General features: G+C 36.1%; 2 protein-coding genes across 3 annotated transcripts; one reads left to right on the top strand and one right to left on the bottom strand.

Annotated features, from left to right (window-relative positions):
- Positions 1–879: 879 nt before the first annotated feature.
- RBM7 (RNA binding motif protein 7) lies at positions 880–13,927 on the bottom strand. Of its 2 annotated transcripts, XM_037065652.1 has the most exons (5): positions 13,697–13,927; positions 12,532–12,694; positions 11,847–11,934; positions 9,199–9,289; positions 880–4,163 (listed from the first exon to the last, which is right to left on the bottom strand). In XM_037065652.1, the coding sequence occupies exons 1-5, from the start codon at positions 13,790–13,792 to the stop codon at positions 3,801–3,803; spliced, it is 801 nt and encodes a 266-aa protein (XP_036921547.1). In that variant the 5' UTR covers positions 13,793–13,927; the 3' UTR covers positions 880–3,800. The 2 variants fall into 2 exon arrangements, with proteins under 2 accessions (XP_036921547.1, XP_036921548.1); XM_037065653.1 differs by lacking the exon at positions 12,532–12,694 and having other exon boundaries at positions 13,697–13,782.
- A 26-nt stretch (positions 13,928–13,953) lies between these two features.
- On the top strand, positions 13,954–14,563 carry CUNH11orf71 (chromosome unknown C11orf71 homolog). Its single transcript, XM_037065655.1, has one exon. It carries the CDS (start codon positions 14,122–14,124, stop codon positions 14,461–14,463), a length of 342 nt encoding a protein of 113 aa, XP_036921550.1. The 5' UTR covers positions 13,954–14,121; the 3' UTR covers positions 14,464–14,563.

The raw sequence follows: 14,563 nt of genomic DNA, 5'->3' as shown, positions 1-14,563 counted from the left end.
CGATTTTGTTATTTAAATCACCTTAAAATCTGTTTTTAACAACAAAAACAATGCAGCATGAGACTTATACAAATATAAATGTAAAATGTCTAAACAGGATAGCTTCCCGCAAATGTGGGTACAGAGGAAAGCTAAAATTGTCAAAAACTAAAACTGAAATACAACTAGGGATAGTTTTACAGAAATTATAATACTACATACAATTCTGTAATTTTGAAAGATACAAAAAAATGGTTTTTTGAAAAGATAGAAGGTATTCAAATTGTCTCCTGAGAAAGTAGAAAATCCAAACAGATCAATAACCATCAAGAAAATTGAAAAGGGAATTAAAGAGTTACCCCTAAGATCCTGATAGTTTTATAAATGAGTTTTATAAACAAGTCTTACAAAAACACATAATTCCTATTGGGTGGGTCAAAAACTTCATTTAGGTTTTTTCTGTAAAATAAAACACATTTTTCATTTTCACCAATAACTTTATGGATGTGGATATTTTGAAGGTGTCGGCTATCTCCCACTATTGACTTTTAATGGGTAGAGGCCAGAGGTGCTGCTAAACGTCTTCCAATGCATTAGATACCCCCACAGCACAGAATTATTGGCCAAAATGTCAACAGTACCAAGAAACTTTACAAACCACTTTTGATGTGTTGGATCAGTCACAGCACCTTCTCCATACACTGCACAAACTATTTTTGCATTTCAGTTATTTTTACCTTTCTTGAAATACTAAAGAATATGATGAAAATGTTGCATATTTTCTACCATCTTCAACATTCAAACTGGTACACAAAAGTTCACCAATTTTGATGTTTTTGATGCATACTGTTATGACAGCTGTCACAATACAATCTAACAAAATTGTTTTGACTGAAGCTAAAGACAACTAAGTACTACTAGCCATCTTGGAGAAAAAAACAAATGAACCTGTTGGCCAACCCCAAACAAAACTAGCAGAAACATAACTTCAAAACCAAAATAAAATAAACAATTTTTTAAGAAAACCTCATAAATTCAGATCCAAACTTCTTAAAAACTTGAAAACCAAATAAAATTCGAGACTGTTAAAAGCACAATATATGCAATAATGGTTCAGGATTAGCAAATCTATTTTAAGTTTTCTATGATGACGCATTCTTTTTAAATTCAATTATTTGATAAATATTCCTTCATCCATTCATGAAAAATACCAAGTGTTTTTGGTATTTGTATACGCTAGACACTGGATACCACAAAGTCAGGTGTAAGATAAGGCCTCTGCTTTCACAGAGATGTCCAGAGAAATAAACACCCCTAAAATACAGTATAAAGGCTATGATCAGAGAAATACAGGGTATTTCAGGAATACACACATTGGTAATTAAACATTAGGGTGCTGTAGGAGTAATCCTGTCGCAATGATTGCCCATTCTAGGATGATGACAATTGATAAAGGGAATATAGGCCTATACAACATAATTAGAAAACGGTGGTTATAGTAGATTGGAAGGAGAACATGTTATGTATAAAAGGGTAACAATAAGGGTCAAATAAATTTTGAAAATATGAGGTTAAGCACATTTCTTTACTGCAGTACTTGTCAGCAGCTTTATGGTGCTGTTATTCTCTTGACAGAAAGTCCTGTATTGGTGTGTATTTACGAGACATTTGATCACATACAACCCTTACTATGCAGAGCACCATGGAAGCATAGTACTTCTTAGAACACATTGGGAGAAACTGCTCTCCCACAATCTCCTCCTTTTAACTTCTGTAGTTCTGAGTACCAAGGTGGATAGTCTCACTAACTATATTCAACTCTGAGAATGTCTCGTTCTATCACTTTACACAGCAGTACATTTAGTTTGGTTACTTTCACCTAGATGAGGTTTAAGTGAAAAAGATTCATTGGACTCTAGCTGATGTGGCTGAGTGGACTGAGCACCGTCCTGTGAACCACAGGGTCACCCATTCAATCCTGATCAGGACAGGATTGCAAGACAGGTCCCCAGCTCAGGGCATGCAAAAGGCAACTGACCAAGGTTTCTCTCCCTCCCTTCCTCTCTTCTAAAAATGTAAAAATCTTTGATGAGATTCATTGGAGCCTCACAAGGGATCAGCCCCAAAAGCCATTAAAAAGAAAAAGATTATTCTGAATCATTATCACCTGTGAATCAGTAGGAACGACTCTGACCTACAGATTAACTGGCAACAGAGCAGTATTAAGCTTTGTTGATATCTACTGTACAAATGTCAATAGATTTTCACATAAGTCGCTTGCAAATAACAGGCTCATTGGAAACAAATCCTTCTATAAGACTGCTTAAGAAAACAAACTTTTGTTCTTAACACTCTCTCTGCTGAAGTTAGCTCCCTTTACCTAGACAAAAAAAAAATGGCATTCATTTAAGAACAGAAGACTTGAATGTAAATAAACTCATAGACACCAGGGAGATTAGTTCACAGTCCTTGGAACGATAATCCCTGATAATCCATGTGTCACTGAAAATTCAACTATAAAGTATTACGTTCAATATGTTAAAAAGGCATATTTCAACACGCTTTAAAGAACTGACATTCTTCACACCACGCAATCAATGAATAAAAGCCTGCTGCTAACTTCTGTGTTCAGTAGTTCTAGTGACTTAAAAAAAAAGACACACCCTTCCTTTTCTTTTCAATATATTATAAAGTAACATTGTACAAATGCTGTAGTTATTAAAAAGAATCCAAATATTTCAAGAAATTTTTATAAACAAGTTCTATAATGAAAGGGAAACATTATCTTGATACATAAGTTTTTCAAACAAGATTGAAAATTTTTTACATCAAGAAGTGTTTGAAACTAAACTTTTTCAAATGTTCAAACAAAAAACATGTACAATCCCCATAATAAAATGTATCCATGTACACACGGCCTGGGTGCTTTGAAAATTGTAAATTTTTAAAGTGGAAATGACAAAGGCAACACTTACAGGTTTTGGGAACCCTTTCCTGAATAAGTATACTTTCAGTAAACCAATTTACCATTTTATCTCACTGTACATTTTCATTTTTGTTCTTCCTGCAAAGGGGAATTTCCACTAACACTGTATTTTTTATAGAAAAAAATACATTTAGAGACATTTAACTTCCTGAGCGACCTCAGTCATTCAGTCAAACATGATTTAATGAGGAAATTCTAAAATTTTAGAATGAAATAGCATGTGTAAGTTTACACTTGTATGTCCAATTACTATAAAACTCAAAGAGTATTTCACAGAACTTACACTTACATTCTCTCAGAGGTTAAACAATATGACTTATCCCCCAAATTTACCAATAAACTTCCTCAAATCAAATGTTATTAAAATGAACCACTGAAATTACATTTTCTCTTTTATTAACAAAATACTATTTTATTTTAGACTATCACTTTGAGTGTTTTCTATATATACATAAAATGTGATTTACTAATAAGCAGGTTCTTGCAATACAATACATAACAGATAATTAAAATATTTGCTTTATAATACAACCAATTTATATAATACACCCATTTCCTCAATTGTCTAAAATGATTAGAAATTGTGGCACTTTCTGTTGCATAAATCCCTTTCCTCTTCATGAAACCCTGAGGTGTAAGGTTATTAATGTAATAACTGGACCCACAATTCTTCTCATTTCTGTATTAGATTGTAGCTATAGATTTTAAAAATTTTATAAAGAAATGCAGCAACTTGCAAAACTGCTCTGTATAGTTTTAACAAAAACATTCCCAGACCAGCTTAGTCAAGAGGGCCTGGGATGACCCTATAAAAACAATGTCCTTTGAACACTTGTTAGTTTCGAGATGAGTGCCATTTTCCAGCTCTACTACCGTCCCTCCTGTTATCATGGTCATGTTTCCAGCCGTCGTGATTTCTATCTTCATAGAAGAAATCATCTCTGTTTCCTCTGTAATGGTGGTCAGACCCGTGATCAGTGTAGCGCTGCTCACGGCTGTAATGTCTATCTGCTATATAGGGATGCGAAGCCTGTCTGACTTTACGCTGTGATGATGGTGTATCTTGACGCCACTGGGAGCTTGAAGACTGGTTAAAAGTGTGATTATGTGTCTGAGCTGATGGTGAAAATCCTGACTGATCAATATGTGGAGAACCAAATTTCCCACCATATGACATCTGTCTTAAAACACTATTCATCTGAGGAAAGAAAAAGAGAAAGAACGTTAATCACAAATATTTCTAGATATCAAAGCCAATGGCTACTTGGTCACAGTTAACCAAACAAATAATGATAGAAAAGCAAAATCACTCTTGTGTACATGAATTCTAAGTTAAACATAACTAAAAGTAAAATAATAGCTTCAATCATTCCAATGTACATCTACAAGATACTTGTACAAAACTACTACTTGCCCACAAAATATAACTTAGAAGGGAAGAACTCATACAAAACAACTATAATATGAATCACTGTGTGATGAACATATGAAGAGCATGAGCTCAGTATCATTAGAAAAAGCTTCATGAAGGCGGCATATGATCTGAGTATCAAAATTATGAATGGAATATTTTAAGGAAAACATTTTAAGGAAGGAAATATGTCAAGGAAAGAAAACTGCACAAACAAAAACAATGAATGGGTTCACAGAATAATAGCAAGTAAATTCTGGCTGAAACAGGTTCTAGATCTCATAAACAGTGAATGGAGAGCAAGGCAAGAAAGGTTTATTTGCATTAGACAATGGAAGTACCTAACAAAAAGGCTAGAGAATCCTGACATTATCTTGGAAACACTGAAAAGTCAAATCACCAGGAAGATAAGAAAACAGAGTTATAATATTAAATCTGAAATGGTGTGTGAGATGGAATAGTGAGGATAAAATGGAGACAAGTACTGACTCACTAGATGAATGGTCCCCAAACTCTATACGATGATATTCTTTAATATCCTACAGCAAAATGAGACAAAAGATACGTATATAAAACTTGATATCCCCTTATATTGGTCTCTGAATGTTACTTCATTTCACTCTCATATTTTGCAGACCTGTGAAATTCTAAAGGCTAGGGGCCATCAGCTAAGATTGTGATTCAGGTAAAGAAAATATAAAGAAATGAACACTAAAAAGAAAAAAAGAAAACAACAACAACAAAGGACTTGGCAACTGAGAGAAAACAGAGATGAAAGAGAAAATATACCTAAGACATTAAGCCTACTCTCTTGGTGGTATTATTACAGAAAAAACCTGAATCTTCAATAGGCAGTTAGAAGACTCCAATCTATTCAAATATTAACATTAAATATCAGGGACATTGTATGATAAAAGAAAAAAGTCACTCAGCATAGGGTTGCAAGAACAAAAAAATGAATTCCCAGTATTTGAAACACATAAACACACACTCACCCAACAATTGTTGAAGAAAAGTAAAAATGTGAGATGAAGTTCTATCTTCAATCTTTAAATATGTCTCATTTCACGCCAGTGAAAACGAAACTGTGATCAATCTACAAATATCATCCTAGTCTATCTAAAATTTAAGAAATTAATTTAAGAAGATCAGAGATCTGATCAAATCTTCAGACCAAATCTGATCTGATCTTCTGATCAGATCTTCATTATCTCAGAGATCAAACATGGAGCAAAGTAGGTGGATGTTACACTCACCTCCTCCCAAACCAAACTGAAATTGCAACTAGAATATAGAGCAATCAACCTGTAAAATCAACTCAAGACTAGCTGAAGAAAAGTCTTATAACCAAGGAAGTACAGAAGAAGACACAAGGAATTAGTAAATTCTGGTGGAATATCAGCTGCAAAGATTTCCCCTGAGAAGGATGGGGTCTCAAACCAAAGCCAGGCTCCTCAGCCCAGAGCACCAGAGCTGGGAAGAGAGGCCCACACAAACATCTGGCTGTGAAAATCATCAGGGATTCTGTTTACCAGGGAGGGACAGGAGTCAGCTAGAGGCACAGGCACCCTCTTAAAGGGCCAATGCACAAAAAATTCATACTCGGCTACTCACCCCCAGCTCTGGCAGAACAGGTGGAATTTATTCTGGGATACAAGGTTAGAATATCTACAAATCAGTTGATGGGCTACACCACATAAACAAAATGAAGGATTAAATAACATGATCATATCAATAGATGCTAAAAAAACATTTGATAAAATCTATTACCCATTTATGATAAAAATTCTCAGCAAAGTATGAACACAGAAAACATATCTCAAAATAATAAAGGCCATATATGACAAATCCAGTCAACATCACACTTAACAGTCAAAAACTAAACGAGTTACCCTTAAGACCAGAAACAAGACAGGGATGTCCATTTTCACCTCACCTTTTCAACACAGTACTGGAAGTCCTAGCTACAGCAATCAGAGAAGAAAAAGTAAAAGGCTCCAAATTGGAAAGGAAAAAATAAAACTTTTATTATTTGTAGATGATATGGAGAACCCTAAAGATTCTCTGGATATAGAGAACCCTAAAGATTCCACCAATAAAATAATAGACCTGATAAATGAATTCAATAAAGCAGCAGCATACAAAAATAAATATCCAGAAATCAGTGGCTTTTTTTATACACCAATAATGAACTATCTGATAGGGAAACTTAAAAAAAACAAACTTACTTACAACTGCATCAAAAAAAATACTTTTTTAATTTAAAAAATTCAAAAAAAATTAATTCAAAATTTAAAAATACCTTTTACTTGAATTTACCTGGCATAAATCCAAGTAAGGGCCCTGGCTGGTATAGCTCAGTGGACTGAGTACAGGCCTGCGAACCAAAGGATCGAGGTTCGATTCCCAGTCAGGGCACATGTCTGGGTTGCAGGCCAGATCCCAGCAGGGGACACACGGGGCAACCATACATTGATATTTCTCTCCCTCTCTCCTTCCCTTCTCTCCTAAAGATAAATAAATAAAATCTTTAAAAAATTTTAAATACAATTAGTAAAACTATGAAAAAAGTATTTATGTAAAGAAAGTAAAAATAACATATATAAAAAAATTCAAGTAAGGATGTAGAAGACTTGTACAGCATACTCAGAAAATTGTAAGAAAAAGAAACTCAAGATACAAATAAGTGAAAGCATATACCACGTGTTCATGGATAGGAAGAATTAACACCATTAAAATGTCCACCCAAAGTTATCTATAGATTGAATGAAATTCCTATCAAGATACCAATGGCATATTTCACAGAACTAGAAAATTCCAAAAATTTACACAATAGGGTAAAGATAAGTGTGTTCAATAACTGGTGTTGGGAAAATTGGACAGATACTTGAAAAAAAAAAAGAAACTGGACCACATTCTCATACCATACACAAGAATCAACTCAGAACAGGTTGAAAACTTAAATATTAGACTAGAAACCATAAAAAGCTTGTAAGAAAACACAGGCAATAAAATTTTGGACAATTGTTGTAGCAATATTTTTCTAATATATTGCCTCGGGCAAAGGAAACAAAGAGAAAAAGAAACAAATGAGACTACGTAAAACTAAATAAATGCTTTTGCACTGCAAAGGAAACCACTGACAAAATGACAAGATAATCCACTGAATGGGAGAACTTATTTACCAATGATACAATGGATAAGTAGTTAACATCCAAAATTTATAAAGAACTCATACTACTCAACACCAAAAAAATACCAAAACAATCAAAAACCCCCAATTTAAAAATGGGCAAAGGACCTGAACGGACACTTCTCCAAAGAGGACATACAGATGGCCAATAGACCTGTGAAAAGATGTTCAACATGACTAATCAGAGAAATGCAAATTAAAACCACAATGAGATACCACCTTATGTGTGTGGACCCCCCAAAATCCAGAATTTATAAAAAATTATGTATTTATTCTTACATGTTTAAACTGTAGTCACTCTCCATTTGATGCAATACACCCATCAAGACTTTTTTCCACAGCTCAAATCAGTTTTTTAACTTGTCAATTTTGATGCCTTTTAGCACTTTGGCCAGTTTTTTTTTGTTGTTTCCTCTCTTCCACACCAGCAAAACATTTCCCTCTGAGGACTTTTTTCATCTGGGGAACAAAAGTGCCGCTGGGGGAAGAGATCAGGTGAGCAGGGAGGTCATGCTGTTTTTGGTCAAAAACCGCTGAGCACTCAGCAAGGTATGGGCAGGTGTACCCATAAATCATCTATCATGAAATGGGCAAACACATTGAAAAAAATCTTAAAAAAAAAATTCACTGAGGCTAAACGCAGCCCCTCACAACACCAGCTTGTACACGGATACAGATGGGTTCCTAGAACACTCACCTAGTGGGGGAAGCTATTACTGCCAAGGGGCCTGACCTCCAGAAGACACCTCTGGTTTTTGGGGTCTCCCCTCACATACCTGTCAGAATGGCTATCATCAATAAATCAACAAAAAAGCCTTGGCTCAGACATGAAGGAAAAAACCTTCATGTAGTTTTAGTGGGAATGAAATTGGTGTGGAGAGCAGTATAATACCTCAAAAAATTAAAAAAGCAACTGCCTTATGGATCCAGCAATTCCATTTGTGGGAATAAATCTGAAGAAACGCAAACTACTAATTTGAAAGAATATATGCACCCCTAAGTTCATCACAGCATTACTTATAATAGCCAAGACTTGGAAGCAGCCTAAGTGCCCATTAGTAGATGAGTGGATGAAAAAGCTATGGTACATTTACATGACGGAATACTACTCAGCTGTTAAAAAGAAACCTTACTTTTTGTGACAATATGGATGGACCTACAGAGTATTATGCTAAGTCAAATAAGCCAGTCAGAGAAAGACAAGTAACATATGGTTTCACTCATATGAGAATTCAATGAACAAAATGAACTAACAAAACAGAAACAGGCTCAGAGACAGAACAGACTGATAGCTGTCAGAGGGGTTGGGGGCCTGGGTGATAAAGGTGAAAGAATGAAGGGAAGAAAAAAACACCAAAAAACTCAGACACCGACAAGAGTATGGTGATTACCAGAGGGAAGGGGGGTGGGGCAAGCAGAAGAGGGTAGGGGGAATAAATGGTGATAGAAGGACACTTAACTTGGGGTGAACACACAATAGAGTGTACAGATGATGTGTTATAGAATCGTACACCTGAAACCTATATAATTTCATTAAGCAATGTCACCCAACAAATTCAACTAAAAATGTTATTTGAACACTCTTAAGGATGATTTTTTTAAGCAACGTATGTTGAAAAATTAGCCTACCACTGCTTGTCTCTGAAAATTTTCTGGCGAAGAGAAAGATCTCTGAATTATCTGTGAGGGAGGAGTTACGTTATCCACCATCCTTTCATACCTGAAAAAAAATAAGGAAATCAACATATAATCTTTCATTCTACAAGAATTTATTACATACCAACCATAAGCAGACACGGCTCTCAAAGGAATGAACAAGGTTATCTGCCCTCATGCAACTGGGGTAAGGATTTAGGCAGCGGGAGAGCTTCACATAGTTTAAGTGGCAAGTAGAGATGAGAAAGATGGGGGTTCTATTTGACTGCTTTTCTAAACAGACATTTGCAGTAAGAACTGAGTAACAAGGTTACCAAAAAGAAAAACATTCCCGCTGAGGGAAGGACTAGTGCAAGGGTGAGCAAACTAGAGCCTGTGGGCCGAATCGTTTTTGGTAAACAAAATTTTACTGGAACACCACCACTCTCTTTTGTTTTTGTATTATCTATGTAGAGCTATAAAGGCAGAGTAAGAAACTGTATGACCAGCGAAGTCTAAAATATTAACTATCTTGTCCTTTATTAGAAAAAAAATCATCAATCCTGGGGCTAGTACAAAAGCCTAGATGGAGAACTAAAATGAAAAGGATTTCATAGATTAGATTTGATAGATGAGAGTAAGAGACAAAATAAAAATAATAATAAAATCTATATATTTAGCTTGAGCAATTAAGTAGACATATACCAAAACAGGAAAAATGGTTTTGTGGAGTAAGAAATTAAGAGTTCTGTTAAATACAACTTTTAGGATTTTTACTTTATTCCTTACTTCCTGAAGAGATAACTTGCTCTGTAGAAAAACTCACTTAGAAAACACTGACTTACAATGTAGACCTTTTTTGAGTTTTCTTATATGAGTTACAGTATGCTAAGGAAGTAAAAAATACAATTTTACTTACGAGAGTATAAAAATAATGTATACTCCAGCCTTTGATTAAAACTAAAATACTTCCTTCCTTATTTTTTCCCCCAAGAAATTCTAATGAGGGCTGAAGAATGTGTATAAGCTTTTTTCCTCCACCTAAAATACCTTTGAAAGTTCTATACAAGTGGATGGAGATTCTTCAAATTCCACCTATGCTGAGAAGTATATAAACAGAATTTCAGAGGGCAAGAAAGGACACTAAGAGGATACCTTTTTTACACTACGCTCTCTTACAAATTTCACCTTCTGATTATCTTTTCATATCCATCCACTTCTCTCCAGCTCACAGCTCCAAACCATCAACATCAACCCAGTAACTTCCCTGCCACCTTGCTACCAACACCAATACCTTCCTACCAACCAACAGCTTCCTAACTGGTCTATATTTACCCTTGTCCCTCCAATTCATTCCCCCATTTCAACCAAAATACTCCATAAAATACAAACCCGTTCCTTTTACTTCCCTACCGAAAACATTTCAATGTGTTTCTACAGTTCTTAAGGTAAAGTCCCAAAATGGAAATTATAGTCTATAAAAAAAACTCTGGATCATTCAGCATCTATCTACTTCAAAACAGCATCTAGTACTCTCCATTTTTTCATTATGATCTAGGTACACTGTTGTCCTCTCGCGGGTTCTCATTCATTTATATCGTCTCTCCTTGTTACAACTTTCCCCAAGCACTTTCTACTCCTTTTTAGAGAACTGAAGGAATCAAACAAGTAGTCATAAAATATATATAGTATGTGCCATCAGCTAGACTTTATGCTCCCGTAGGCAGCACAGCATAGTGGCTGGGCTTGAGTGCACTATCTGGGTTTGAATTCTAGGCTGCAATTTAAGAGCAGTTTAAACTTGAGCAAGTTATCTCCAATCCTCATTTTCTTCACATACACGTAAGAGATAATAATCCCTACCTCAAAAGACTGTTGTGAGGAATAAATGAAATCATAAATGCAAAAAGCTTGATAAAGAACATGACACATGATAGGTATTTGTTAACTCTTTCTTGAATGAAGGCCATTATGATTGATAAATATCACTATGAATATACCAGGGAAAAAACTGCCTCTGGTAAAATGTTGGCCTCGCTAAAGCAAAACAAAAAAGTAAATATAAACATGGTATCTTTTCTGACTATTGGAAGCTAGAAGGCATTTTAGAGAGCATTTAATTTAACTTGTCTTACTTACAAATGGGAGGACTGGACCAGAGAGATGAGAACGAGTCAAGATTGCACAACTGGTAGAGGCAGACCTAGAATTAAATTCTAAACTCTTAGTCCAACAGCCTGCTTATTAGTTGCAAGTAACCAATTAGTGGTCCCAAACTGATTTAAATTCTAAAAGATGAAATGAAATGGAAATTGATTACATTGCAAGTAATAATAAATCGTGTTTTGAAAATTTTTCTTTCAGTTATATACATGTATATGTGGTTGTTGGTATGTCTATACAAATGAACATAAATATAGTTATATATCTATTTTAAGGGGACTATATGTAATGTATATGTATATGTATACAGATTCTTAAAATAGATATACGCAATTATAATCCAATATAATAAATAATGTTTCAGAAAAACAAACAAGTAGAAGCACTAAAAAGAAAACCGAGCACTCATTTTGTGTTCTGAGACCACTATCTAAGAAAATGCCTAATAAATGATTTTAACAATAGGTGAGAAATATTACCTGCTAGGGGATGTGGAGGTAGGGCTTGCATTTCCAACATGATGCTGGGAGTATGTCAAACTAACGTCCTGTGAGGCATGGCTACTTCCTAAAATAAAATAATTTCAGAAATGCTTCTTGATAAAACAATTATTTCCCCCACCCCAAATCACTCCAAGAAGTTAGACATAGACTCAAAAGAAAACCTCAGATTTTGATAGACTGCTTTACAGTTTCACCTGAGTGAAAATTCTGTTTAATGGCAGATACATCTAAAACAAATGGTCCCAAATAGGGTAATACCTACTATATAAATATCCACTCTGGCCATAATATTTGACCCTCACACCAAACTGTAAGATTGGATACACCCAAGGTTTCATCCTCACATGATCAAAAATCAAAACTTACAAAAGTAAATTACAAAGAAGCCAGGAAAAGTATTTTTAAAAAATAATTCTTGCTCCCTTCTAACAATAAAACTTATGTTCCTTTCACTAATCCAAACTGAAATGTTAAACTCAGTTTTAAAATAACAACTTTCAAAATCCGTGTTATCAATGTTACCCATTTTCTGGAATACTATTTACTATTCACAAATTTTAAAGTATTTTCATCCAAAAAGGATTCTTTAAAACTGAATAAAATTAAAAACAAAAAATTAAAAATTCCTCTGTCCAAATAACACCACTGAATAGTGAGTTACCTGATCTAAACTGAATTTTGATAGGCCTTCCAAAAAGTTTGATTCCATTAAGTAGATTCATTGCATAAGGAACAGATACTTCATGTTTGAAATTCACAAATGCAAACTGCTTTGGTTTACCATCCTTATCTTTTGGAATTTTCACTTTTATTACTGGCCCAGCCTATAGATTAAAAAAAGTTTACAAATTAAATAAGGCAATTTCAGAGAAATACTCAAATTTTACAAAGTTTAAAACCAAAAGAAATGTAATTAGGAACTTTTAACAAATAGACACAGATTTTCATCACCATTAAAATAGTCTACAGATATAACTGAACATTAACTTATTTGCAGAAAGGAAGCCCATAACGAACTAGAAACACAATCACTGAATTTACACTTCTCAGCACTTTATGATTTTAACAAAGTGCCCAATATCCATCATCTTTTCCCTCCAAAGAAAGTAATGTTTATAAACAGTGGTATTCTTGGATCAAAATTTCACTTCTGTATGGACTAATCAAATTAACCAGTGGTTGGAAGATGGAACTGGAAAGAAGAAGATACTTGGAATTTTTAATATATTTTATTACAGATTTAAATACAGGAGCACCTCAATGCTACGTTTCTACAGAGTATTTATGCGCCTTTCAAAATATCTAAATGCTGCAATTTTGTAAGAAACTTACATGGAAAAGAGATATTGACAAGGAAATTCAAATGTAACTTGTCAAGATAACAAAAGACAAACAGTCCTAAAAGGAAGATGAAAAAAGGAGAAATAGAAAAATACACTGATCTATATAAATGTCTACTCACTATGGTGTACACCTGGAACTAATACACTGTATGTCAATTGTAATTAAAAACTTAATTTGGGAAAAATCGCTCAAGAAAGAACCCATGTGTATTATGCCCCTTTAGGACCCCTGAATCTTTACCTCCCCGAATGTCTCCTCGAGGATCCCTCCACCACCTTCAGTCCTCAAGTTTGGCGTGACTAGGGTTCTTTTAATTAGGCGACACCCACCCAACACCTAAACGCGACCCTCAGGCCCAACCGGCCCACCTGAAGTGTGCCCGGACGGACAACCACGTTTGCAGAAAAAAAGCGGGGACAGCAGCTGGTCTGGGCCGTACGCGAGTGGAAAACGAAAGGAAAAGGATGACCCCAGCCGCTTACCTGGTGGAAAAGCTCGAAAAGGAGCTCCTCTGTCACTTTAGTTTCTAGGTTGCCCACAAAAAGAGTACGATCCGCTTCCGCCGCCGCCGCCCCCATCTCAGCGTCGCCCCCTCCCGAAAAAGGCCGAAGGGTCGCCGCCGATGCACCCACTGCGCACTCTCCAAAACCCACGTCCTCGCGCTTCCCGGCGTCACAGGCGTAAACGTCAATCACGCTTGCTCTCAGCGGGTGTCGACGAGTGCTGACGGAGTGCGCATGCTCGCGAGGAGAGCGCTAGTTAAAGGCTGCTTCCTCCGTGCCTGCAGCTCTCGTAATATGGCTTGCCCAGTAGTCGGTCTTCGTAAGGCTGAACTGACTTGGGTTGCTGCAGAGGGCCTTCCTTGACCGAACGACGTTAAGACAGATCCAGCGGGCAGTGTTTGAAGATGGCCCTAAACTCTGGGTTCCTGTGTGCTGGCGATCAAAGGAAGAGGGTGACCTACCGGTCTTCCCACGGCGACCTTAGCCCTTCAGCAGTGGCGTTGGCGATGGTCTCTGGAGACAGCTGCCTCGTGGCCAGACCTGAAGAGGTTCATCCAAGACCTACTCCTCTGCAGGTGATGCGGCAAAGCATTCGGATCGAGAGACGTCGGACTTCTGGTGGAAGCTGGAGCTCACAGCGCTTTGTAAAGGGAGGAGACCCTGATGGGCGGGACCGAAGCGGTAGAACGAGATTTTCGCCTTACCCGACCCGCGTGTTTAAACTGGATCTGTTAAGAAGTGTCTGATCGCCTTTGGAGGTGTTATCGCAGTCAGGCTTTCCATTTAAAACGAACGCCTCCTCAGCCCTTCAATTAATTAGCTGTGAACAAGGATCCTCAAAACCTT

Source organism: Sturnira hondurensis, unplaced genomic scaffold (genome assembly GCF_014824575.4).
Source record: "Sturnira hondurensis isolate 20B ecotype Veracruz unplaced genomic scaffold, ASM1482457v3 Scaffold0015793, whole genome shotgun sequence".
Lineage (NCBI taxonomy): Eukaryota > Metazoa > Chordata > Mammalia > Chiroptera > Phyllostomidae > Sturnira > Sturnira hondurensis.
This window is presented reverse-complemented; position numbering and strand designations above follow the sequence as displayed.

Excerpts from the sequence above, each read along its gene's own strand:
- RBM7 (XM_037065652.1), bottom strand. The coding sequence starts at position 13,792 with ATGGGGGCGGCGGCGGCGGAAGCGGATCGTACTCTTTTTGTGGGCAAC. Across the intron at positions 12,695-13,696 it reads TTTTCGAGCTTTTCCACCAG|GCTGGGCCAGTAATAAAAGT; the intron begins GTAAGCGGCTGG and ends TTTAATCTATAG. Across the intron at positions 9,290-11,846 it reads ACCTCCACATCCCCTAGCAG|GTATGAAAGGATGGTGGATA; the intron begins GTAATATTTCTC and ends ATTTTTTTTCAG.
- CUNH11orf71 (XM_037065655.1), top strand. The coding sequence starts at position 14,122 with ATGGCCCTAAACTCTGGGTTCCTGTGTGCTGGCGATCAAAGGAAGAGG.